Consider the following 27,523-nt stretch of genomic DNA (forward strand, 5'->3'; position numbering starts at 1 on the left):
TAAAACATGTTGCGACAATCAAACATATTTTCATATTGATACTTTTTGCTTTCTAAGAACAATCAAACATATTTTCATGTTGATACATTTTGCTTTCTAAGAACTCAGAGGCAATAGATCTTTTAAAAAGAGTACTCCCTCCGTCCCAAATTATAAGAGAAAAAAACAAAATCACGTTTATTAAGAAAAATAAAAACACAATCATTTAATTTATGGTTTTCTTGAAATAAAGTGTTTTGAAAAATGTAAAAAAAATTCTAATTGGTTGTTGGTTATAGATATGATGAGAGAAAATGTAAGTTAAATGCAATTTGCATTTAATTTTACCTTGAAAGAAATGAAAGATGATTTCTTCTCTTATATTTTGGGACAAGAAAAATGCATTTTTTTCTCTTATATTTTGGGACGGAGGGAGTATGTATTCCCAAGAACTATAGACGTTACTTTTAAGAAGATTAATTTTATAATTCAAAAAGAATAATGACACTCTTGTTACTCTCCCATTTATACGAGTAGAGATCCATTTCATTTCCTAAAAAAAATGGAGGGTCCATTATTATAGTTTTATGTGTATATTACAGATATTTCTAAAACATGTGACATATATTTATTATTTATTTAATTTTATGTACCTAAAATTATAGTAATGGACCTCCATTTCTTTTTAGGAAATGGAGTTGATCTCTACTCCATTTATACATAATCTTTATTTATAAATATTTATATAAATTAAAAAAAGATGACTCATTTTTAATTCTTTATGCTCCATTTTATTAAGAATCGATTTTTAAAATTGAAACAAAACTTCCAAATTCTTTAATCTATTGTCACTAGCTCAGAAGTTGGAAGCAGGTTTCTCTTCCATATGGGTTCCCTATTCCAGCTTTGCGTCGGCTTCAACTTTAACGCTTCCAATCATCTTCACGCTCAAGGTTTGTTTCAATTTCAACACACTCTATTTCATTTCTTCATCACATTTCCCAAACTCATTCACTTTAAACCATCCATTTATCTCCCATATTTTCAGCTACTACTACCAATTGCAAGTTCTCCCCTCAATCTGTGGTAAGTAACAATATATAATTGTTTGTGTGTGTATATATATTTTTTAAATAATACTAATTGTTTGGGTTTTGCCATTTTTTTCATATAAAAAGTAATACTAATTTTTTGGGTTTTTGCAGAGAGCACTTCCTATACGGATATTATCCGTGGGAAAAAAACGATCACAAGGACTGCAACTCATGGTCGACGAGTATGTCGAAAAGATTAAATATTATTGCAGTGTTGAGGATGTTCAAATTCGGCCAAATCCTAGAAATGCACGGTTTGTTTTACTTGCTTCATTTTGCTGAGTTTTCAAGCACCAGGGATTATACACTGTCATCCAATAAAAATCAATTATTTGGCTACATTACCCAACTTTTGTATTTGTTGTAGTGATCCCAGGGCGCAAGTTGATGACGAAGACATGGCAGTGATGAATATTATAAGGTCTGATGATTGGGTATAGTCTTGAACATGCATGAATTTAAATTACAATAACAAATAATTTTGTGCTCCTTATGTGGACTTGTAGCTTGTAAGTGAGTTCTATTTGGTCTTGGAGATGAAATGGATGGTAAAATTTCGGTGTTCAGAACAAATACTGCTTATTGGTTCCTAACAAAACTTCCATTTGTTTTGCTGCTTAACTCTGAGATTTCTCTTTATTGTTTGTCGTTTTTCTTTCTTATTAATAATAATATTACCTGAGTTTTATTTGTTGTTTTTCTTTCTTACCCGACTTTTATATAGTTGCATGAATCTAAAGTCTATACCTTGTTGCTACTCAAGAATAGTCCTGTAATGTAACTGAAGGTGTTTATATACTCCTTTAACTTGGTATCTCTGGCTGACGATGACACAATGAAATCAAATTAAGCCCAAGAAGCTGTTAGACTCAATTGTATATTATGTTTTGGTTGCCAAATGCCAAATGCCAATTGCTAATGGATGGTTTTGGAGCTGAAATAAGGTTTATTTTCTTGGTTGGAATACTTTCTTCCATATGGACTGCACCCACTTTTAATGCAGTCCACACTATCGTTCTATATTTGAATTGAAGACCTATATGTCTTAAAATGTTTTAATTACAATTACTATGGTTGACAGTTTCAATTTGCAAAGATTTTGCTGCACTTGTATAATTCACTGCTATGGTGTCTAGCACTTGAAGTCGTTGCTTATTCGCAACTTATACTTTTCCAGATATCGCATAACAGTCACAAGTTTTTAGATCTGTCTTATTGGCCAGAATTGGCCGTTTCTTCCTTATTAACTAAGTTTTGTCTGTCATGTACTTGCACTTATAGGTTGTGATGTTGGATGAACATGGGCAAGATGTACGGTCTGAGCAAATGGCAGAGTTGATGGCTGATGCAGGAAATACTGTAAGTAGATATTGTTGAATAAACTTTAATGTTATATTAAGTGGTTTCTATTAATAAGTTAGTGGAAAGACAAAGAGTCTATTATAGTTGGAAGGAAGGCCAAGAGATAGTGGCCTATTAATAGTATCTATTTGCTTTAATTTCCTAGAATAGCAGAAATCTTTGGGTCTATATAAAGACTAAGGTTGTATTTTCATGTTAACAGAATATAAAGTAGTGCTTCTGTTATCAGATATTCTAAATGATCTCTTCCATGGATCATTTTAGCATGGATCTATTGAGTTTTGATTCGCCATGCACCATTATATTTTGCCACATTAAAAGAAATGATATTGTCCTGTTAAGCCAACTCAGTTGGTAGGTGTGCAGAGACATCTGATTGCACTAGCGTGAGTTCGAACCCTTGACGTCCCACTTATCACTTTTAAAGGGTGAAGTTCTGGCCATTAGGCTATTAAACCAAAATAAATGATACTGATGTTTCATATTTGTCAAGAATTCTTGGCTTGATGCCTTTCTCATTATTATTTCTGGTATATGTAGAGATTACATGGTTATACAGGTAATTACACTAAATAATTACATTTGATGTGGCTGGTCAATGAGCATCAATTTGCTAACAAGAAACTGATGACGTGGACGCGGAACAACCTTGGTAAGAATATCTGCAACTTGCAACTGAGTACTACGCGGAACAACCTTGGTAAGAATATTTGCAACTTGCAACTGAGTACTGACATGAGGAAGTGATATTAGTCGGTCATCATACATGATCGGTAAAATAGCAAGTGTACTATTTTCACCGGTGTAGTTATAATGGGTTTTATCCCAAGTATCGATCACGAGGATTGCGTAGGAAATAGAAGTTATTATACGAAGTCAATTAAACAAAAGATCATGGGGGTGTTGTTTTAAAAGATTGAAGAAATAGACTAAAAAGATTAAATAGAAGCTGAAAGTAAAGTTGAGCTTTTGTATAGAAATTTAGAGTAATCCCAAGGTAGGTGTATGATCAGCCTTATAATGACTCTGTAAAAAGATCTCTTTAACAAGTTCATATGATGCAACTATTTGTTCTTAAGGGTGTTTTCCTAAGTCTTAGTGAAAACCTTTTGGTTTGCAATCCTAATGCCTAAGTCCTTAGAAACATAGGTTTGTAAACCAAAGATGTAAATAATCAAGAATATTCAAATAACCTTACGGTATCCATAGTCCTAAGTGATAACTATAAGATTTAATTGTTTAAAAACCTTAACAACCGTAGTCCTACAGATTGTTAACCGCAGATCAATCATTGTTTTGCCGACAAAGAAAGCATAAAAACATTAAACAATCAAATTGCAAAATACGAAAACTTGATTAAAGAAATACGAAGATCATAGTCATTACAATTCAAATCAGGGACACCGCCTGACATTGGGGGTTTAGCCTCTCATAATATTCAAGAAACCAAAATTGAAAAGTTTAGACATTACAAAGATTTAGGAGAACTCTGATCTTCAATGGTGTCCACCGTTGAATCTCTTCGTCTTCCAAAACCTTGATGAAGCTATCTTTCTCTTCTCTGGAATTCTATCTTATGATCTCCAAAAAGTGTCTTCTTTCTTGTCCTAAAGTTGTTTTATAATCTATCTTCCATTCGGGTTGAAACCAAATACCAAAAATACCCTTAATGATCCCCTTTGAGTGAGGAAACACATAAAAATATAATCAGCACGCGCTCATCAACACGGGCCGTGTTGCTGCACACGGGCGCCCGTGTTGTTCTTCTGTACCTTGGACCAAAAACACATTTCCAAGCACTTTCTCACACGGACCGTGTCTGTGAACACGGGTGCCCGTGTAGATTCTCTGTCTTAGGTCCAAAAATACATTTCCAGCCACATTTCAACACGGGCTGTGTTGCTCCACACGAGGGTCCGTGTTGACCTCTAAACTCAGCTTTTCCGGCTTCTTTTCATCCACTCGTGCGCGCCACAAGTTCCTATTTTTCCCATGCATCAACCTGGCCACAACACAATCAACCGGCGCATAAAAAGACACTTTTGTAATACTAATAAAGCATTAATATGCATCAAAATCACACAATTGAAAATACGAAAACTTACTTTAAAACACATGCAAATGCCACTTAGTGTTACCAAAACCATGAATTCTTGTCGGAAAAAGGTGTGAAAACTTACTAGAAATGGTGACCGATCACAACCCCACACTTATCTCATTGCTTGTCCTCAAGTGGTGTATTGAGACGAAACAAAGGTCACCGACGAGATTCCTTTCTCCACAACACAATCAGGTTATTCGCGAAATACCTTCACTTAGCAATCAAGTCTATGGCATCCTTCGTCAATCTATCGACCGCATTATCACTTCCGAGCACTTTTGCACCTGCAAGCTTTTTACACTCTCACAAAATCTCTCCGGGTTAAAGTGTTTACACTCACAGTACCAAGGCATGCATATTACTTTTAACTTTGAATACCTTCTTGAATCACTACACACACAGATTACACACACTTCATGAGGTCTTCGGGCTGTAACGTGGCTTGGGTTCGGTGGGGTAAACAAGGAACGGGATAACAAAAGGTTTTGGTGCTCGGCATTCATGTTGGGTTCACATTTCTACTTTTAGTGGTTTGAATCATAAGAATGGGGTTAAGACCTTCGACTCTTGTTTTTAGCTTTTTAGAGTCATTCATGTAGTCTTTCGGGCAAGTGTTACGAACTTTTCCTTTGTTTTGTTTTTCAAAATTTTTCTTTGGATTTTCACAAGTTCAACATTCATTTCCCTTTTTTTTTCTTATTCTTTTTTTTTTTGCCCCTTTTTCGATGGTTCACTACCCCCACACTTAGATTCTTTTATGTCTTTCAAGAGGAAAACATTAACGCTGAGCGATAACATGAATGGTGCATATGTGGGTGGTAACACGAATAACAACAATGAACAAAACAAACATTACGGCTCAAAGGGGGTTGACTATGGATATAATGCATATAGGATGGCTAGAAAGGCTCGGGGCTACAGAAAAACTTGCCTCAGTGTGTGTTTTCGTAGTGTGCTTGTGTTACGAGAACATACGCAAAATCAAAGTGAATAACGTCATACCTGACTGAACTCTCATGTGATATTATGAATTTGGCTCTGTAATCTCACCGGGTGGGTTAAGCTTACATGCTCCGAGGTGCTCTTGGTGTAATGCGGTTTCCTTTCAACTGAAACATACCATACCACTCTTTTGGTTCAGTGTTGATGCTTTGCGTCCTACCTTCTCCTCTTGATTGTGTCAACTTCCGTGGTGCCTGCGGAGATCAAGTATGGGGTGTGTTGTTCAACCACTAGCTATTAGTTTGCTCCCCTCCGACTTCTATCAATCACCTGGTAACACCATGACAGCACTGCACCATACAAACTTGAAAGAAACACACTTTAAAACAAAAGTAAAACACAAGTAACACAAACAAACCAAACAAACTAAACTATGAATTCAAAAACATAAAGCAAAGCAATAAAATAAAATAGAACCTCCCCCACACCTGAACGAAACATTAGTTTGCTCCCCTCCGACTTCTATCAATCACCTGGTAACACCATGACAGCACTGCACCATACAAACTTGAAAGAAACACACTTTAAAACAAAAGTAAAACACAAGTAACACAAACAAACCAAACAAACTAAACTATGAATTCAAAAACATAAAGCAAAGCAATAAAATAAAATAGAACCTCCCCCACACCTGAACGAAACATTGGCCTCAATGTTTTAATTCAAGTGTGACGGAGACTACCTGGTTTACTGAAACGGCGGTGGAGGAGGAGGATCCGGTGGAAAGTGCAACATAAGACGTCGCATCATATCTTGGACATCGTCCACCACAGTTCCTTGTCGAAACAACTCAACACCTTGTCTTGTTTGCTCGGTACGGAGAGCACCAATCTCTGTTTGTACCCACCCCCATTGGTCTGGAGTCATGGAGGACGACCCAACATTTTGTTGGTTGAACTGCTGATGAGGCGGGACAGGGTGATCCCGAGCTGGACTGTCATCCTCCATTTCGTCACCTGAAAAATTATGATCTTGTGGAGGGCTCTCTCCTAGATCTGTACCTGTAGCTACATATAACCAGTTAGCACGATTTGCAATAGAGATACAATTGGGTGCGGGTAGTGCCATAATATGTTGCCCATGAATAATCAGGGAGTATTACCCTGGCTGTACCACAATCATTCGCTGATTGACAAGAGTTGTCAAGTCAATCTTTTTACCCGGTATCGAGGGTTCCTCTATCAAGAGCTGACTATAGTTCAAGTGATCAGCCAGTTGAGAGATCATCCCACCTACCGAGATCTCCCCAGAAGAAGCATGTCCAACTTGTTTCAGGTGGTTAGCAGCAAAAGCCGCTATATTCACTCGTCCTACATCAATCATATTATGTAACAGAAAAAGCTCTCTCTTCGCACATACCCCTGTGCTATCTCCCCGCCCAAATAAAGTAAAGGCCAGGCCTTTCTGGGCATATCTGAAACAAGGATTATGAATCCCCGAGGCCTTGGCCCTACTAGGGTTGTACCCAGCGGATCCTGTGATGGCTTCCCAAAATTCAGCAGTAGGAAATGTCTCGGGTGGGGCTCCCGGTCCAACGGATGGTAGTTTAAGGGCCGCCCCAACCTCTTCCACAGACAATGTATGCTTATTACCAAACATTAAAAATTCCAGATCACCATAATACTCCATTTCGGAGTCATTCCACTTGTGTCGCAATTTAAATTCAACGGTGCTAAAAAATTCAAGAGTTAGGCCTTCATAAGCGGGTGCCTCAAATAGCATAAATGGCAACATCCCGATGTTGTGAAACATACGGTATACTTCATCTTTTAGGCCTAACTTAACAAGTGTGTCATCACAGATATAGCGGGTTGGGAGTAATTTATGCTGAACTAAAACATCATACCTCGCTTTGTGCTCAGGTTTAGCAAATATAATGCCATGGGCATTCGCATCCTGATTCCTACTTCGACCGGGTGCGCGACTAGGGGCGCGACGGACTCTCTGCCTTGGTTGGGATGGTTCCGCGAAATCATCCGTCCTATTGGGGCGCAGGATTGCTTTTCTAGGAGGCATGATCAGGTCCCTGCAAAAAAAGTGAAAACAAAACACAAACACCACCACAATAGAAAAATTCGAAAATTAAAATTGCACAAAATTAAAATTTAAAACGGTGAAAGTGTAGAGGATGGAGAGTAGAGCAACTTTAATGAAAGCACAAGGGTGTTTGAGTGAGTGGGTGATGGTGAAAAAGTGAGTTTTTTGAAGGTGGAGGCTAGGTTTTCATGGAGGAAGAGAGTGAGAAGTGGGAGAGTGACGTGAATGAGGGAGAAGAAGTGTTATAATGCAGGTGGGGACCACACAAGTGACAAAATAAAATTTGAAATCTGGCCCCGCACTCGTCACACGGTCCGTGTGCCTACACACGGGTGCCCGTGTTAAAATTCTATTCTTGCGTTTGGGGGGAGATTTAAAACAACACGGGCCGTGTTCCCACACACGGGCACCCGTGTTGATACCTCTGTAACTTCAATTTTATTTTCTATATTTTTCTTTTCTTTCACACGACACGGGCCGTGTGTGATGACACGGGCACCCGTGTTGATGCTCCTGTAGGCACCAATAGCGAGTTATCTTAGTGCTTTTTGCCTCAGGTTGCTCCTACCGATCCAAACCTCTGACCACCTACAATGAAATAAGATAGAACAAAATAAAAGAAAATGCGTTAGAAGAACACGAGCGTGGGTTGCCTCCCATGAAGCGCTTCGTTTAACGTCGCATGGCTCGACGGTCTACACCTCATCCGGTGAGACGCAAATGATCGATCACTCCTGCTCCTACTCCAGTATAGTAGGGCTTCAACCTTTGTCCATTCACTTTGAATACATCCCCATTGTTTGGATTTTTAATTTCTACCGCGTCGTGAGGAAATACCGTCTATACTACAAACGGACCAGACCATCGGGATTTCAATTTCCCAGAAAAAAGTTTAAGCCTGGAGTTGAATAGAAGCACTAACTGGCCTTCCCAAAATACTTTCTGTTTTATTCTCTGATCATGCCATCTTCGGGTCTGCTCTTTATAGACTTTAGCATTCTCATAGGCTTGATCACGGAATTCTTCTAACTCATGGAGTTGAAGAATCCGTAGCTCACCTGCTTTTCCCAGATCATAATTCAAGTATTTGGTAGCCCAGAATGCTTTGTGCTCAAGTTCAAGAGGAAGATGGCACGCCTTACCATAAACCAGTTGATACGGGGACATACCAATGGGGGTTTTGAATGCTGTTCTGTATGCCCATAGTGCATCTTCAAGTTTTAGAGACCAATCCTTTCTCGAAGCGCTAACAGTTTTTTCGAGAATCTGCTTGATTTGCCTGTTCGAAACCTCCACTTGACCACTGGTTTGAGGATGATATGCAGTTGCAATCTTGTGCTTCACATTGTATTTTTTCAACAGATTCTCCATCAACTTATTTAAGAAATGGGTGCCTTCATCGCTTATGAGTGCTCTGGGAACCCCAAATCTTGAGAAAATATTGTTTTTGAGGAAGTTCACTACCACCCTAGCATCATTTGTAGGTAGAGCGACTGCTTCCACCCACTTAGAGACGTAGTCAACAGCTACAAGGATGTAGTTCTTTCCAAAAGAGGGTGGAAAAGGCCCCAGGAAATCGATCCCCCGCACATCAAACAATTCCACTTCAAGTATACCCTTCTGAGGCATCTGGTTTCTTTTTGAGATATTCCCCGTTCTTTGACACCTGTCACATTCTTTCACAATGCCTTGAGCGTCTTTGAATAACGTGGGCCAATACAAACCAGATTGTAGGACCTTTGCAGCCGTTCTATCACCACTGAAATGTCCTCCATAATCTGAGTCATGGCATGCTTTTAGCACATCTCGTTGTTCCTCCTCGAGTACACATCTTCTGATCAAACCATCGAGGCCCTTCTTGTATAAGAACGGATCATCCCACAAGTAGAACCTGCAATCATGTAAAAACTTTTTTCTACGGTTATAGTCAAAATCATCTGGGATAATACCACCTACCAAATAGTTCGCATAGTCGGCGAACCAAGGCACACCAATAACAGCGAGGATATGTTCATCTGCGAACTCGTCTTTTATTGGGCGCGTGTCTTCTGTCTCCTCAATAGGTGACATTCGAGACAAGTGATCGGCCACAGTGTTTTTAGACCCTTTCTTGTCACGAATTTTCACATCAAACTCTTGAAGGAGTAAGATCCTCTTAGCAGTCTTGGCTTAGAATCCTGTTTTGCAAAAAGATACTTCAAGGCAGCATGGTCAGTATAAACAATGACTCTAGAACCCGACAGATATTGCCTGAATTTATCAAAGGCGTAAACAACCGCTAACAACTCCTTTTCAGTAGTTGCATAGTTCATCTGTGCAGGGTTCAACACATGACTAGCGTAGTAAATAACATGTAACAATTTTTCTCTACGCTGTCCTAGAACCGCCCCTACTGCAATATCACTTGCATCACACATGATCTCAAAAGGTAGAGACCAATCCGGGGCTACAACAATTGGTGCCGACACTAATTTTTGCTTTATTGTATCAAATGCTACGACACACTCTTTATCGACAATAAAAACTTTGTCCTTAACTAAAAGTGTAGTTAAAGGTTTTGCTATTTTTGAGAAATCTCTTATGAACCTACGGTAAAAACCCGCATGCCCTAAGAAACTTTGGATACCTTTTTCATTCATGGGAGGAGGCAATTTTGCTATGACTTCTATCTTGGCTTGGTCAACTTCTATTCCCTTATGAGAAATTTTGTGGCCCAACACTATACCTTCACGTACCATGAAGTGACACTTCTCCCAGTTGAGGATTAAGTTGGTCTGTTGGCATCTTTCTAAAACAAGAGCAAGGTTAGTTAAGCAATTATCAAAAGACTTACCAAAAACCGAGAAGTCATCCATGAATACTTCCATATGCTTCTCAAGCATATCGGAAAAAATAGATTGCATGCATCTTTGAAATGTGGCCGGGGCATTACATAACCCGAATGTCATTCTTCTGTAAGCAAAAATACCAAAAGGGCATGTAAATGCGGTTTTCTCTTGGTCTTCAGGTGCAACAGCTATCTGATTGTACCCCGAGTAGCCATCGAGGAAACAATAATAGTCATGACCCGCTAACCTTTCTAACATCTGGTCGATGAAAGGCAACGGGAAGTGATCTTTTCTTGTCGCCAGATTTAGTCTTCGGTAGTCAATACAGACTCTCCACCCTGTAACTGTCCTCGTGGGAATCAACTCATTTTTTTCATTCTTAACAGCGGTAGTTCCACCTTTCTTTGGCACCACATGAACTGGACTCACCCATGAACTGTCAGATATTGGATAGATCATCCCTGCATCCAAAAGTTTTACCACCTCCTTTTTAACCACTTCCTTCATCGCTGGATTGAGTCGTCGTTGAGGTTGGACAACCAGTTTGTGATCATCCTCCATTAGGATTTTGTGCATGCAAATTGTTGGACTTATTCCTTTCAACTCTTCAATGGACCATCCAAGAGCGCTTTTATGCTTTTTAAGAACTTTGACAAGTTTATCTTGAAGGAATTCAAGGTGAGAACTTATGATGGCCGGGCATTTACTCTCAGTGTCTAAAAAGACATATTTGAGGTTCTCCGGTAATTGTTTTAGTTCAGCCCCCTTTTTTGGTTCATCTTTACTTCCCTCCACTAACGGTTGCCTTAGCTCCTCCCATCGGTTGTGGCGAGGATTTTTGACAAATGATGTTGTTTCCATCATGGCTAAAACTTCACTATCTTTTTCATCAACTACCTCCTCTTCTCTAAAGATTGATAAACTCAAAACTCTCTCCAACGGTAACTGTTGTGTTGTCACAGAATTTCCTTCATCACAAATTTGATCAATTACCTCAATGTGTTGACTTGTGGCAATGTCATCTTTGTACTTCATGGTGTTTCGCACATCAATTTTTAGTTATTCATCATAAACTTTCAAGGTCATTGTACCTTCCTCTATGTCGATCAAGCATCTCCCGGTCTCTAAAAATGGTCTTCCCAAAATGATCGGTATCTCTTCATCTTCGGGCATTTCTAGAATAACAAAATCTACAGGGAATACAAACTTGTCGATTTTCACCAACACGTCTTCTACCACTCCGTACGGTCTTTTCACCGATTGGTCGGCAAACTGAAGAGTCATTCGTGTATCTTGTACTTTACCTATCCCCAATCTTTTGTAGATGGATAATGGCATAAGACTTACACTTGCTCCCAAATCAATAAGAGCTTTCTTGAAAGACCTATCACCGATGGTGCATGGAATAGTTACTGAACCTCGATCTTTCTTTTTAACCGGAATCTTCATGCCCTGCAAAATAGCACTACAAGTTTCAGTTAGAATAATCGGATCACTCTCGATGGTCCGCTTCTTTGAGATAATATCTTTCATGAACTTTGCATAGGTTGGCATTTGCTCAAGTGCCTCTAAGAAGGGAATGTTCAGCTCAAGTTTCTTGAACATCTCCAAGAACTTCTCAAAATTTTTCTCATGTTGTTCTTTCTTCTTATTTCTTGTGGGGAAAGGGAGTTTAACCGCCGGTTTAGGTGTAACTACTTTTTCTTTTACCACCCTTTCATCACCCATGACCTCTTGACTTGCAACCTCATTTTCTTTAATCTCTACATCCACTTAAATCAACATATCTTCTTCATCATGATTCTTCTCAGGGGTGTAATTGGACTTCTTGCTTCTGGTTGTCACATCGTTCACATGATTATTGTCTCTAGGATTCGTAACTGTAGCACTGGGTAAAGCACCCTGTTGTTGAGAGTTAGTCATTTGCTGTGCAATCTGACTCATTTGAATTTCCAGATTTTTGATTGATGCCCCTGTGTTCCTCAGGCTGCTCCTAGTTTCTTCCTGAAATTGAGAGTTTTGAGCTGCCATTTTTTCAATAGCTATCTCCCATTCTGCCTTCTTCGGTGCCTGCTGTTGAAATTGTTGAGGTGCTTGAGATTGGAGCTGTTGCGAGTGGTGTTGAAATTGCTGCTGGTATGGAAGTTGTTGTTGAGGAGGTCTATATTGTTGTGACTGAGCTGGAGATTGAAATTGGGTTGGTCCTTGCTTTTGCAACTGCATATCATCCTCAAACCAGTGGTCAAGTGGAGGTTTCGAACAGGCAAATCAAACAGATTCTCGAAAAAACTGTTAGCGCTTCGAGAAAGGATTGGTCTCTGAAACTTGAAGATGCACTATGGGCATACAGAACAGCATTCAAAACCCCCATTGGTATGTCCCCGTATCAACTGGTTTATGGTAAGGCGTGCCATCTTCCTCTTGAACTTGAGCACAAAGCATTCTGGGCTACCAAATACTTGAATTATGATCTGGGAAAAGCAGGTGAGCTACGGATTCTTCAACTCCATGAGTTAGAAGAATTCCGTGATCAAGCCTATGAGAATGCTAAAGTCTATAAAGAGCAGACCCGAAGATGGCATGATCAGAGAATAAAACAGAAAGTATTTTGGGAAGGCCAGTTAGTGCTTCTATTCAACTCCAGGCTTAAACTTTTTTCTGGGAAATTGAAATCCCGGTGGTCTGGTCCGTTTGTAGTATAGACGGTATTTCCTCACGACGCGGTAGAAATTAAAAATCCAAACAATGGGGATGTATTCAAAGTGAATGGACAAAGGTTGAAGCCCTACTATACTAGAGTAGGAGCAGGAGTGATCGATCATTTGCGTCTCACCGGATGAGGTGTAGACCGTCGAGCCATGCGACGTTAAACGAAGCGCTTCATGGGAGGCAACCCACGCTCGTGTTCTTCTAACGCATTTTCTTTTATTTTGTTCTATCTTATTTCATTGTAGGTGGTCAGAGGTTTGGATCGGTAGGAGCAACCTGAGGCAAAAAGCACTAAGATAACTCGCTATTGGTGCCTACAGGAGCATCAACACGGGTGCCCGTGTCATCACACACGGCCCGTGTCGTGTGAAAGAAAAGAAAAATATAGAAAATAAAATTGAAGTTACAGAGGTATCAACACGGGTGCCCGTGTGTGGGAACACGGCCCGTGTTGTTTTCAATCTCCCCCCAAACGCAAGAATAGAATTTTAACACGGGCACCCGTGTGTAGGCACACGGACCGTGTGACGAGTGCGGGGCCAGATTTCAAATTTTATTTTGTCACTTGTGTGGTCCCCACCTGCATTATAACACTTCTTCTCCCTCATTCACGTCACTCTCCCACTTCTCACTCTCTTCCTCCATGAAAACCTAGCCTCCACCTTCAAAAAACTCACTTTTTCACCATCACCCACTCACTCAAACACCCTTGTGCTTTCATTAAAGTTGCTCTACTCTCCATCCTCTACACTTTCACCGTTTTAAATTTTAATTTTGTGCAATTTTAATTTTCGAATTTTTCTATTGTGGTGGTGTTTGTGTTTTGTTTTCACTTTTTTTGCAGGGACCTGATCATGCCTCCTAGAAAAGCAATCCTGCGCCCCAATAGGACGGATGATTTCGCGGAACCATCCCAACCAAGGCAGAGAGTCCGTCGCGCCCCTAGTCGCGCACCCGGTCGAAGTAGGAATCAGGATGCGAATGCCCATGGCATTATATTTGCTAAACCTGAGCACAAAGCGAGGTATGATGTTTTAGTTCAGCATAAATTACTCCCAACCCGCTATATCTGTGATGACACACTTGTTAAGTTAGGCCTAAAAGATGAAGTATACCGTATGTTTCACAACATCGGGATGTTGCCATTTATGCTATTTGAGGCACCCGCTTATGAAGGCCTAACTCTTGAATTTTTTAGCACCGTTGAATTTAAATTGCGACACAAGTGGAATGACTCCGAAATGGAGTATTATGGTGATCTGGAATTTTTAATGTTTGGTAATAAGCATACATTGTCTGTGGAAGAGGTTGGGGCGGCCCTTAAACTACCATCCGTTGGACCGGGAGCCCCACCCGAGACATTTCCTACTGCTGAATTTTGGGAAGCCATCACAGGATCCGCTGGGTACAACCCTAGTAGGGCCAAGGCCTCGGGGATTCATAATCCTTGTTTCAGATATGCCCAGAAAGGCCTGGCCTTTACTTTATTTGGGCGGGGAGATAGCACAGGGGTATGTGCGAAGAGAGAGCTTTTTCTGTTACATAATATGATTGATGTAGGACGAGTGAATATAGCGGCTTTTGCTGCTAACCACCTGAAACAAGTTGGACATGCTTCTTCTGGAGAGATCTCGGTAGGTGGGATGATCTCTCAACTGGCTGATCACTTGAACTATAGTCAGCTCTTGATAGAGGAACCCTCGATACCGGGTAAAAAGATTGACTTGACAACTCTTGTCAATCAGCGAATGATTGTGGTACAGCCAGGGTAATACTCCCTGATTATTCATGGGCAACATATTATGGCACTACCCGCACCCAATTGTATCTCTATTGCAAATCGTGCTAACTGGTTATATGTAGCTACAGGTACAGATCTAGGAGAGAGCCCTCCACAAGATCATAATTTTTCAAGTGACGAAATGGAGGATGATAGTCCAGCTCGGGATCACCCTGTCCCGCCTCCTCAGCAGTTCAACCAACAAAATGCTGGGTCGTCCTCCATGACTCCAGACCAATGGGGGTGGGTACAAACAGAGATTGGTGCTCTCCGTACCGAGCAAACAAGACAAGGTGTTGAGTTGTTTCGACAAGGAACTGTGGTGGACGATGTCCAAGATATGATGCGACGTCTTATGCTGCACTTTCCACAGGATCCTCCTCCTCCACCGCCGTTTCAGTAAACCAGGTAGTCTCCGTCACACATGAATTAAAACATTGAGGCCAATAATTCGTTCAGGTGTGGGGGAGGTTCTATTTTATTTTATTGCTTTGCTTTATGTTTTTGAATTCATAGTTTAGTTTGTTTGTGTTACTTGTGTTTTACTTTTGTTTTAAAGTGTGTTTCTTTCAAGTTTGTATGGTGCAGTGCTGTCATGGTGTTACCAGGTGATTGATAGAAGTCGGAGGGGAGCAAACTAATAGCTAGTGGTTGAACAACACACCCCATACTTATCTCCGCAGGCACCACGGAAGTTGACACAATCAAGAGGAGAAGGTAGGACGCAAAACATCAACACTGAACCAAGAGAGTGGTATGGTATGTTTCAGTTGAAAGGAAACCGCATGACACCAAGAGCACCTCGGAGCATGTAAGCTTAACCCACCCGGTGAGATTACAGAGCCAAATTCATAATATCACATGAGAGTTCAGTCAGGTATGACGTTATTCACTTTGATTTTGCGTATGTTCTCGTAACACAAGCACACTACGAAAACGCACACTGAGGCAAGTTTTTCTGTAGCCCCGAGCCTTTCTAGCCATTCTGTATGCATTATATCCATAGTCAACCCCCTTTGAGCCGTAATGTTTGTTTTGTTCATTGTTGTTATTCATGTTACCACCCACATATGCACCATTCATGTTATCGCTCGACATTAATGTTTTCCTCTTGAAAGACATAAAAGAATCTAAGTGTGGGGTAGTGAACCATCGAAAAAGGGGCAAGAAAAAAAAATAGAATAAGAAAATAACAAGGGAAATGAATGTTGAACTTGTGAAAATCCAAAAAAAAATTTTGAAAAACAAAACAAAGGAAAAGCCCGTAACACTTGCCCGAAAGACTACATGAATGACTCTAAAAAGCTAAAAACAAGAGTCGAAGGTCTTAACCCCATTCTTATGATTCAAACCACTAAAAGTAGAAATGTGAACCCAACATGAATGCGAGCACCAAAACCTTTTGTTATCCCGTTCCTTGTTTACCCCACTGAACCCAAGCCACGTTACAGTCCGAAGACCTCATGAAGTGTGTGTAATCTGTGTGTGTAGTGATTCGAGAAGGTATTCAAAGTTAAAAGTAATATGCATGCCTTGGTACTGTGAGTGTAAACACTTTAACCCGGAGAGTTTTATGAGAGTGTAAAAAGCTTGCAGGTGCAAAAGTGCTCGGAAGTGATAATGCGGTCGATAGATTGACGAAGGATGCCATAGACTCGATTGCTAAGTGAAGGTATTTCGCGATAACCTGATTGTGTTGTGGAGAAAGGAATCTCGTCGGTGACCTTTGTTTCGTCTCAATACATCACTTGAGGACAAGCAATGAGATAAGTGTGGGGTTGTGATCGGTCACCATTTCTAGTAAGTTTTCGCACCTTTTTCCGACAAGAATTCATGGTTTTGGTAACACTAAGTGGCATTTGCATGTGTTTTAAAGTAAGTTTTCGTATTTTCAATTGTGTGATTTTGATGCATATTAATGCTTTATTAGTATTACAAAAGTGTCTTTTTATGCGCCGGTTGATTGTGTTGTGGCCAGGTTGAATGTTCAAAAAAGACACTTTTGTAATACTAATAAAGCATTAATATGCATCAAAATCACACAATTGAAAATACGAAAACTTACTTTAAAACACATGCAAATGCCACTTAGTGTTACCAAAACCATGAATTCTTGTCGGAAAAAGGTGCGAAAACTTACTAGAAATGGTGACCGATCAATACACGTCACGGATTGAATGACAATCAACTTCGATATGTTTGGTGCGTTCATGAAAAACAGGATTCGCAACAATCTGGATGGCACTTGTATTGTCAGCATAAAGTGAGGTTGACTCTATTTGAGGAAATCCAAGTTCAGTCAGAAGAGCACGAAGCCAAATTATATCTGAACAAGCAGCAGACATGGCATGATACTCAAATTCAGTAGAAGATTTAGAGACTCTCTCTTGTTTCTTACTCTTCCATGAGATCAACGAAGAGCCAAGAAACATGCACTAGCCAGTGACGGATCGCCGAGTATCAGGACACCCTGCCCAATCAGCATCACTATAAGCACTCAATTTTGGAGCAATTCCAGTGGGAAAGAATAAACCACGGTGAGAGCTTCCCTTCATGTAGCGAATTATGCGACGAACTGCTGCCAAGTGAAGATGGCGAGGAGAGTGCATGAATTGACTTACTTGTTGAACAACAAAAGATATGTCAGGGCGAGTAATAGTCAAGTAATTCAGGCTACCCACAAGTTGACGATACAATAAAGGATCAGGCAAGAGATCACCATCATCACGATGATATTTAACATTAACCTCAAGAGGAGTATCCACTGGATTAGCCGATTGGAGACCAGCCATAGAAATTAAATCTGTGGCATATTTGTGTTGATGGAGGAAGATGCCCTTGGATGTAGAATGAACCTCTAGACCAAGAAAATAATGCAAATTACCAAGATCTTTCATATGAAACGATGCTTGTAACTGCTGTTTAAGGCTTTGAATGGAAGCATTATCAGAACCAGTAATAATCATATCATCAACATACAGAAGAAGTAAGACAATTCCAGTAGATGTTCTATGAATAAATAGAGAGGAATCATACTGACTCTGAGTAAAGGAGAATCCAAGTAGGGTGGAGCGGAATTTTTCATACCATGCTCGAGGCGCTTGTTTCAAGCCGTATAATGAGCGTTTGAGCTTGCACACACACTTAGTTGACGAGAATAAACCTTGACGAGGGGTCATTTAAATATCTTCCATCAGGTCACCATATTCCTGCTTATTTCCTAAGGCAACCAATCGAGCCTTGAAACGATTGAGAGATCCATCGGAATTCAGTTTCACAGAATACATCCATTTGCAGCCTATGGGTTTGATATCAGGGGGACAAGAGACAGTATCCCATGTAAAATTATCTTGAAGAGCCTGAAGTTCCTCATTCATTGCTTTTATCCAACGCACATCTTTAATAGCCTGTGCATAACAAGTAGGAATAGATATGCTAGATAATGAGGCAGTCAGAGAAGTATGTGAGGAATCATACCTGTCTGGTGAATATCTATCTGGTGCTTTAGATATTCGACCAGGCCATCGTCGGTCGACTGGTTCAGGATCAGGTGGCGGATCAGTATCGGGAGGGGCCGTGGGAACATGTTTTTTGCGTTGTCTGACATATGTAATTCCTGGTTTGTAACGTTCTGTAGATTGAGGCATAATAGAAAAATTAGGAAGAATAGCAATATCATTTGTGGCAGGAGAAAGAGAAGAAAACATATATTGATTATCAAAAAATGTAACATTCCTAGAAACTCGAAAGCGGTGATTAGAGACATCATAACACACAAAACCCTTATGAGAGTTGCTATACCCCATAAATGCACATTGAACAGACTATGCTCCAAGTTTATTTCGTTCAAACGGAGGTAAGTGAACAAAACACACACAGCCAAAAGTATGTAAATCACTATAATCAGGCTGAGTTTTAAAAAGACGAAAGAAAGGAGAATCAAAAGCAATAACCGTAGAAGGAAGACGATTGATCAAGAATACGACAGTGGGAAGAGCCTTTACCCAAAATCGGGATGGCACAGAAGCTTGAAGAAGTAAGGTACGCGTCACATCTAGCAAATGACGATTCTTTCGCTCCGCAATCCCATTTTGTTGGGGAGTATTTGGACAAGATCGTTGAGACACTATTCCTTTTTGTTGAAGGTACTCTTGAAACGCATGAGACATATACTCACCTCCAGAGTCAAATCGAAAAATTTTAACACTTCTTTGAAATTGAGTTTCAACATAGGTCAAAAACTTTTAAAACATAGAAAACACTTCAGACTTAGATCTAAGAAAATATATCCAAGTAAAACGACTGTAATCATCAATAAATGTGACAAATATTTATAGTGAGCATGAGATGCGGCAGGAGACATTCCCCACACATCACTATGAATCATCTCAAAACATGTGGAGGCACGATGAGCACCTGACGGAAAAGGAAGTGTTTTACTTTTAGCCAATTTGCAAACAGAACATGAAATAGAAGTCGTACAAATACCTTTATTTCCCAACAAACCAGTTTTAAATAAATGAGACAAAACAACATAATTCGGATGGCCCAATTTTCTATGCCAATCCTCATACGAGTTCAAAACATTATTACAAGCAAAAGATAAATGACTAGAACTAAATTGGAGCGGAAACAATCTTCCCACTTTAGACCCCTTCGCGATCACCTTCCCCGACACCTGCTCCTGCACAACACAACCAACACGAGAGAAGTTAACATTACAATTGTTATCCACCAATTGACCGACTGACAATAAGTTGGAAGCAAGTCCGGGTGATACAAGCGCATCACGAAATTTCGAGTTTATGTCACCAACTTCAGTGATAGAAAGTTTATTACCATCAGCAATTTGAATTTGCCGATTACCATTATAAGAATGTAAATTGTGCAAGTATTCAGAGGAACCGGTCATGTGATCGGATGCACCAGAATCAAGAAACCATGGCTGAGAAACATTAGAAGACTTACCCTGAATTCCCAAGGCAGAAAGGGCAGAAAGAGCAGAAAGTACCATTTGTTGAACTATTTCAGGTTGTAGAACACCACCATTAGATGCACCAGCACTGAGAGAACCAACGACAAAGTTGGTAGTGGCATGGAATGCCTGGGCTGGTCGTTGTGCTGGTCGGGGAGGACGCGTTGGACAATCAGAGATGATATGACCTTGTTGTTTGCAATAGTTGCAAAACTTCTTACTGCAGTTGCGAGCAATATGTCCAAATTGTTTGCAAGAAAAACATTGGACTTGTCGCATATCACGACCCTTTCCTCTCCTCTGAGCAGCATATGCAATTGCCACAGGTTCGGAACTGACAGCATCATGAAACATAGTTCCTTGAGTAAGTAGACGTTGTTCTTCTCTGAGAAGTTCACCAACACAAGTATCCAAAGAAGGAACGGGATTCCTATTTAGTAAAGCACCTCTGACAACCTCAAATTCGGGACGAAGTTTCATGAGAAATTGATCTCGCCCACTGGTGTTGTAAACTTCTTGAACAGCCGCGAGGGAGGTCTTGGGAACCTTAGCATGTATAATAGCAGAGTGTTCTGTCCAGAGATTTAGAAAACCAGAATAGTATTCTTGAATAGACAAATCACCTTGTTTGTAGTTGGCTATGTCTTGCTCCAACTGAAAACGTTTTGCCGAATTGTCCTGATTGTAAATGCGCTTCAAATAATTCCACATTTCTTGAGCAGTTGAAAAGGAGCGCAAATTATTGATCATCTGAGGATCAATACTATTGAGAATCCAAGTGATGATTTGAGCATCTTTAGTTTCCCAAGCATCTAAAGCCGTTTTCTCCGTCGGTGCCTTAGAAACATCATCTAGGTGACTCCATAATCCCTTTCTTTTAACATACATTTTGAATTGAAATTCCCATGCAGAATAATTCTTACCGGTAAAACGGACACAAAAATTCTTTTCAGTTTCCATGGCCATGTTACCGTAACTCTTTTCCTCTAAAGAACAGCTAAAAAATCACTGTGCACCAAATAAGTTATGAATCCACAGGTACAACTTCACCGTACAGTAACTCTTCTCAATATATATATTATTATTATTATTATTATTTTTTTTTTAATGACTTGCAATTGGACTACTGTATGCAACCTGAGACAAAGCCCTAAAACAAACCACCGAACAAGATTGCAAGATCGCAGAATAACAAATTTCACCGAACAAGAATCGCCGAGAAGCAATCAGTGCTGAAAAGCAATTGCCGAACAACAATCAGCAATTACCGAACAATCCGAACAAGAAGTGATTTCGATAAACACAAAATCATAAAGACGAAATCACGAGATGACGACCAAGAACTCAGAATAGCAAGCAACCACGAGGTTTTGATTACCGGAAAACGGTGTCAAAACGAACACGAAAGAGGTTTCGAAACGAACACTTGAGAGGTTTCGAAACGAACACGAAAGAGAAGCACACGATTTTGAGAGCGACCCAGTGGGGTGTCGTTGTTCAGCCAAGATAATTAGGTTTCATAGGTTGGATCGAACACCTGATACCATGTCAAGAATTCTTGGCTTGATGTCTTTCTCATTATTATTTCTGGTATATATAGAGATTACAGGGCTATACAGGTAATTACATTAAATAATTACATTTAACCAAAACAAATCAATTTCTGATTTGTTTCCCTTATTCTAGGAACAAACCCTTATTCTAATAACAAATCCTTATTCACAATATTTACTGTAATAATTTTGAAAATATACAAAAAGGTTTTAACTAAGGGTCCGTTTGGTTGGGAGTAGATGGAGGGGAGGGGATATTTATAAAAATACGTGTTTGGTTCATTTTTTATAAGGGGAGGGGAGGGGAGCAAAATCCCTCCTAGACTCACTTCTTGCTCCCCTCCAAATTGGAGGGATTCGGAGGGGAGGGAAGATTTACTAATTATAATTATATTATTTTCCCCATTATAACCTCAATTATTTTTTTAATTCCAAGATTGTCCTTATTAAATTATTAAAGACTAGATTTTTTCTCTGTATTATTTCACGTTTATTTTTTTCTATTGTGTGGTTGCTATTGGTGCGTTATTCCTCTCAGGTGAATTTTTTTCTTTTTATTTTGATGAAGTTCCCTTTTTGATATTATATTATTATTTTTATAATAAAAACATACTTATACTTATATCGGTTCTTATATATGATAGTAATAAGACTTTTTTTATTATACTATTAATAATAATAATAACATTATACAATATATGTAAATATAATATATTTATGTTATAAATAAAATTTTTAACTCTAATATTATTTATTTAATTTTTTTTAGTATTCTAACCTTATTTTATTTATTTTTAATTATAGGAATTGTTTTATTGGGTTTGATGAATCATAAGTTCAGATTATTTTTAACTAATGTGTGTTGTTGTTTACGGTTATATTATGGTTTATGAATGAACAAGTTTTTATTAAGAATTATTTTTACTAAGCACAAATAATAATATTTATAAGGATAAAAAGGTAAATTGATTTTAAAATCCCTCCCCTCCCCTTGTGAACCAAACATACTTGTTGTTAAAAATCCCTCCCCTTCCCTCCCCTCCCCTTCTTTGAACCAAACATATATTTAGTTAAATTCCCTCCCCTCCCTTCCCCTCCACTCCCCTCCCCTCGATTAAATTTCCTCCCCTCTCCTCCCCTCCGTTGAACCAAACGGACCCTAATACTTTGCATGTATTGTGATTGTCTTCGGAAAGTAGATACAAAATTGTTCAGGCTATCTACGAACTCCAAATCCCTTTCAGCCTTTCTTCTTCTCTACCTACACCCAGTCATGGCAGATGTAATCAAGAGAGGAGATAGTTTTGTTAGATAGCGAGACAGAGTTAATTGGGTCAGATGTTCACATCAACAGTTTCTTCTGAAACACACCTCTACAATCACCAACATGAAGCACCCTTTCCATGCAAGCATGCTGATTACCTGCAACAAGCAAACAACCTAGGTGTCAGGTTGTAGCAGTGCACACTCTAGAAGCTTTTGGAATCCTTTGTGAATCTCTTCCCCTCCAGTGAAGCTGTTTTTCCAACCCACTTCATCTACTACTTCCTTTGTTGTGAAATATACCTCTGAATATCGAATTCTCTATTGACTGCAAAAGTGGGTAGAAGGAAGAGATGCTGCAGTGCCAGAGAGGAACCAGCTGTAGGCAGATGCGTCCTCGATGAGGGAGGTCAAAGATTTTTAGATAGAGCTATGGAGATGACTATATACATATCTGAACCGGCCTCTCCCGCCTGTCTCGTGCATCACATTTGATTAATATTAATATTAATATTGTGTCTCATATATCACAGTTGATTAGTAGTGCACTCTAGGAACTTCTTCTCTGTTCTTATGCATAGGTCCTTAAGTGCAAGTTCTCCTTACTACTTGCCTCCAGAATCAGATCAAGTGCTCTTCTTTTGGCCATATAGGCCTTTTAGACAACCTAAACCCCTGTTTTTTCCATTGCTTCTGCTATTAGACCTTTTGTCTTCATGTCGGAGGTATGCTTTGGCATTGTTTCTATGACATTTGATAGTGCCATTGAGACTGCCAACTTGAAGATATATAAGGAGCAGCTATTCATGTATTTAGTAACATCCCTTTTTCTTGTCATTCTTTGCCACATACAAATTTTCCTTATTTGCATACTCGTTCATTTCCTCCTTTTACAATTACTTTGGAATTAAAGTTAATTTCACTTCAAATCACTCCCTACCACTATCTTCTGGCATCTTAAACTTGGGAGTCTTCATTCATGATTGGTCTTCATCATCACTCGGGTGGAATTCCAACTTCCAAGTCATCAGAAGTACCATCTTCATTATCAAAATTAGCAACTGTAGTCAGATCTGGATCTCTTCAAGAACCTGCAGCTCTAATATTAGTCCCATCACAAGTGTCATGCTGTCATTTACTCCAGTATAAACAGTTCAGGTATGCCATTTCCATTTGGATTAGGTGTCTTAGGTGGAAATACAGTTATTCGACCCGAACGTTACTCTCATCAAAATTACTGTAATTCAGTGAAATGTTGCTACTACTGTTCTCCTCATCCTATAGGTTTGTAGTGTATTCTTATCATTTTAATCATCTGAGTTTTCATATTGATCCTTAAATACTTCTTCATTACAACCCTCACGACCTGAGTTCTGTCCTCCGGTTCCTTGTTTACCCTTACTTTCAACATTTGTGTCAAGATCTTCACTCTTTCGGCTTCCTTCCAAGCCATCAATCATACACTTCACTTCTTTCGTCTCACTGTCAGCCTTATGAGCCGGCCCTTCATTATTCATCAAACACAAACATTTATAAAATCTTACGATTAGACAGTAGATATCTCAAAACCTTATACATCTTTTGCGTGCATCAGCTTACCACAACCACTGTTCAATAGTCATATGTTGCTTCCGTAAAGAAGTTAGAAACGCCTATACCATATACAATTGAAGGAGGCATATTCAAGTCTTTTTACCAGTTTGTTCAGTTCAATATGAGAAATATAGTCTATATACCATCCTTAATTGGTTTCTTTCAAATTTACCTATGTAAGGCTTACTTGACCAACAAACATACTCCCATGGTATGTGCATAATTTCATCTCAACAACCTCTCTTGGCCTACAAATGATATAAGCCAAATTATATTGCAGTCAACCTAAACCATTACTAATTTACACATGAAAAACCACTAACATGGGAAACCCTAACCCATATCAAATATCAAAATATACCCTTAATATAGGTTGATTGTTGTTGTGCTTGTCTTGGGGGGTTCTTAAGAATGGTGAAAATGTGCTGTTGAAAGCTCCATAGTTTTTCCCTCACCATGAATAAAATCTAGGACAAAGGAAAAAGAGTGAAGGATTTTTACTTGAGATAGCTATGATCACAAAAACCCAAGCACAAATTATGGGTTTTTAGGTTTAAAATGTTATTAACTAGTTAACCCTAAAAGCAAGCAATCATCAATCATCCATACCTATGTACAGAGCATTCCACTAACTATGTCAGCATCCAACATTTAGCAGTTGGGTAAAAAAATTGGTTGAACTTGAGCAAAAATAATCAGGGGAACTATAATCACTCAACATTATTTTTGGGGACATAAAAGAGAAATTTTACTTATATATTTTCTACATTGTTTTTTAGCTGAAGTCATTTTATGTTTCTTTATTTGTGTGTATATACTATATCCCAGTTGTGTTCTTTTAATGCAGCGTATGCTACTTTTGAATAATGTTTTTTGTTAAATGATACATTGATTTATGCTTTCTCATAGGGTGCTTCGCGTATATCTTTCTGTATTGGCGGACCCTATGGTCATGGAAGAAAAATAAGGGAACGCGCTAACTTATCAATCAAGTTATCTTCAATGGTTTTAAATCATCAAATAGCATTGCTTGTGCTTGTGGAACAGATTTACAGGTAACAAACCAACCACCTATCCAATTCTGCTTTACCTGTTATTGCCTTGATTGCTTCATTTTACTGAGAAAAAAAGTTGGGACAACTAAATGCCATTTTAAAAAAAAAATATAACTTTTGGTTTACAACAAAGAATAAAACACAGCTAACTTTTCAGGCTTTTTGAGAACCTGATGTTTTACTTTCTTCAAAAGAAATATTCTTGCTGTACTAATGCCACTTTAAAATATTGCTTCTCTCTTGATCTAAGATTTTATGTATCCTAAAACTTTACTAACAACTTGTAAACTCGTAATTATCTCCAAGAATTGGTGTTTGTTCATGTTCCCTAGACTGTATTTTAGTTTATTTGAATGGCTAATAACACACTCTTCAATCTTGATTTGTAGGTCATGGACAATTTTAAGGGGACAAAAGTACCATCATTAGATACTCGATCCGGTTTTGTTTATCTTTTGTGTGTTTAACCACGCGTGAGTTATGTCATATTATGTCATATGTGACACCAATGATATTTCTCTATAGTGAGTCATTGTTTGTTTTTTTTTTTTTTTTAATTTAAAATATGTTTACATTTCTATAATAAAAAACTTTAAATTGGATATAAAACGTCACATTGTAAGAAAGTTAATTAAAATATAAGATGATGTAAATATCTCATTGTCAATTATTTGACTTGATAATGTATTAAGAATTGATAATTAGGTGAAGAAATAACATACCTAGTGTAATAGATAGATTGAGGTGTCAATTTAAGGGGCCAATTAATTTGGGCCCCAACCCCAATATTAAGTGGGCCTAAAAAAGTTTAATAATAGTAAGCCCTCAAATACATAGGGCATAAAAAAGTTTAATAATAGTAAGCCCTCAAATACATAGGGCCTAAAAAAGTTTAATAATAGTAAGTCCTCAAATACATAGGGCCTAAAGATTGAAGGCCCTAAAATTTAAAAGGGGGCCATAAGGCCTAAATAAAATTAAAAAAAGGGATTTCACAAAAAGGGATTTGATGTTGTGTTGTGTCCCGTAAAACAACTAGTAGCATGAGATTGTGTCTAGCATGTTATATAGAACCACGAGGCCAAAGAGATTATAATTTTCTTTTTTTAAATTTCTAGTCAAATGTTGATGTACTTTTCTAATACTCTACTTTGCTTCCATGTAATAACAGTTTGACATTTTTCTACTGTTCAGAATGCATGTATTTTGCAGGAAAACTATTTTTAAAATACTCGTTGAGTCATAACATATTCCCATGTATTAAGCTAGCCATGAAAACATATAAACATATGATTCAAACTTACACTTATTAAAATAGCTTAAACAATAAGCACTTCATTAAGCTATAACAGAAAACAACGAATCAAGAGAACTGGATCTTATAGATATTTTATCGATTCAGGCTATATATAGTTTTATGTGTATAATGATTTTATCGACATAGAAATATAATCTTGGTGCAAATAGAATCTTGTGCAAGTTTTTGAAATAAAATAGGGCCGTTTTAATGGGGCCAAAAAAAATTGCATTATTCAAAGGGCCTAACATTTTAGGGCCTAAAATAAATCTCCAATAAACAGGGGCTTAATATATTAGGGCTTTGATGGGGCTAAATAAGTGGGGATTTTAAATATAGGGCTTATTTGACAGCTCTATAGATAGACTAATCAATATAACACCAAAGTCTCCAAATTCATCGACATCATAAACAAATGATACTCCTATTGCAATACTTTTCGCCAAGCTTTTGTCATCATTGTCTTCATCGTCACCCACTACATCTATAAAACAACTAAAGTGTAAATAACTAAATTAACAATATTAGAAAAAAAAATCATAAAGCATTAAAAAAATTAATATTGGATTATGTACTAAAAATGTTAAAATCGTGAAGTCAATTGTGAGTGCAAATCAATGTCTCTACATTCTTCGACAACAAGTGACTTCTATATTTGTTTAGAATGATTGAACCAATACTAAAAGCAAATTCAGATGCAACAATAGTAATAAGGATGCCTAACAAATTACGAGTCAATAAAGACAACTCTTTAACCCTATTCCAATTCTCCTTCCACCATTGAAGAACATTCAAGTCATCAAAATTTTGATAACTTAAATCCACACTTGCCTCCTCCAAATAAACATCAAGTTGAGACTTTTTGGTTTTTGTTGCAAGTTGTTTGTGTACTTTC

General features: G+C 38.5%; 1 protein-coding gene across 5 annotated transcripts; it reads left to right on the top strand.

The window, feature by feature from the left end:
* The first annotated feature begins 774 nt into the window (after nucleotides 1-774).
* On the top strand, nucleotides 775-25,875 carry LOC131596218 (putative RNA methyltransferase At5g10620). Of its 5 annotated transcripts, none has more exons than XR_009282179.1 (7): nucleotides 775-932; nucleotides 1,028-1,065; nucleotides 1,185-1,327; nucleotides 1,441-1,507; nucleotides 2,355-2,432; nucleotides 2,995-3,135; nucleotides 25,186-25,318. XR_009282179.1 is itself a non-coding variant. In XM_058868820.1 (7 exons), exons 1-7 carry the CDS (start codon nucleotides 866-868, stop codon nucleotides 25,758-25,760), a joined length of 579 nt encoding a protein of 192 aa, XP_058724803.1. In that variant the 5' UTR covers nucleotides 775-865; the 3' UTR covers nucleotides 25,761-25,875. The 5 variants fall into 5 exon arrangements, 3 of the variants coding, with proteins under 3 accessions (XP_058724803.1, XP_058724804.1, XP_058724805.1); XM_058868820.1 differs by lacking the exon at nucleotides 2,995-3,135 and adding an exon at nucleotides 25,721-25,875 and having other exon boundaries at nucleotides 25,186-25,331; XM_058868821.1 differs by lacking the exon at nucleotides 25,186-25,318 and having other exon boundaries at nucleotides 2,976-6,557.
* Nucleotides 25,876-27,523: the final 1,648 nt, after the last annotated feature.

The sequence above is a fragment of the Vicia villosa genome, linkage group LG4 (genome assembly GCF_029867415.1).
Source record: "Vicia villosa cultivar HV-30 ecotype Madison, WI linkage group LG4, Vvil1.0, whole genome shotgun sequence".
Classification (NCBI taxonomy): domain Eukaryota; kingdom Viridiplantae; phylum Streptophyta; class Magnoliopsida; order Fabales; family Fabaceae; genus Vicia; species Vicia villosa.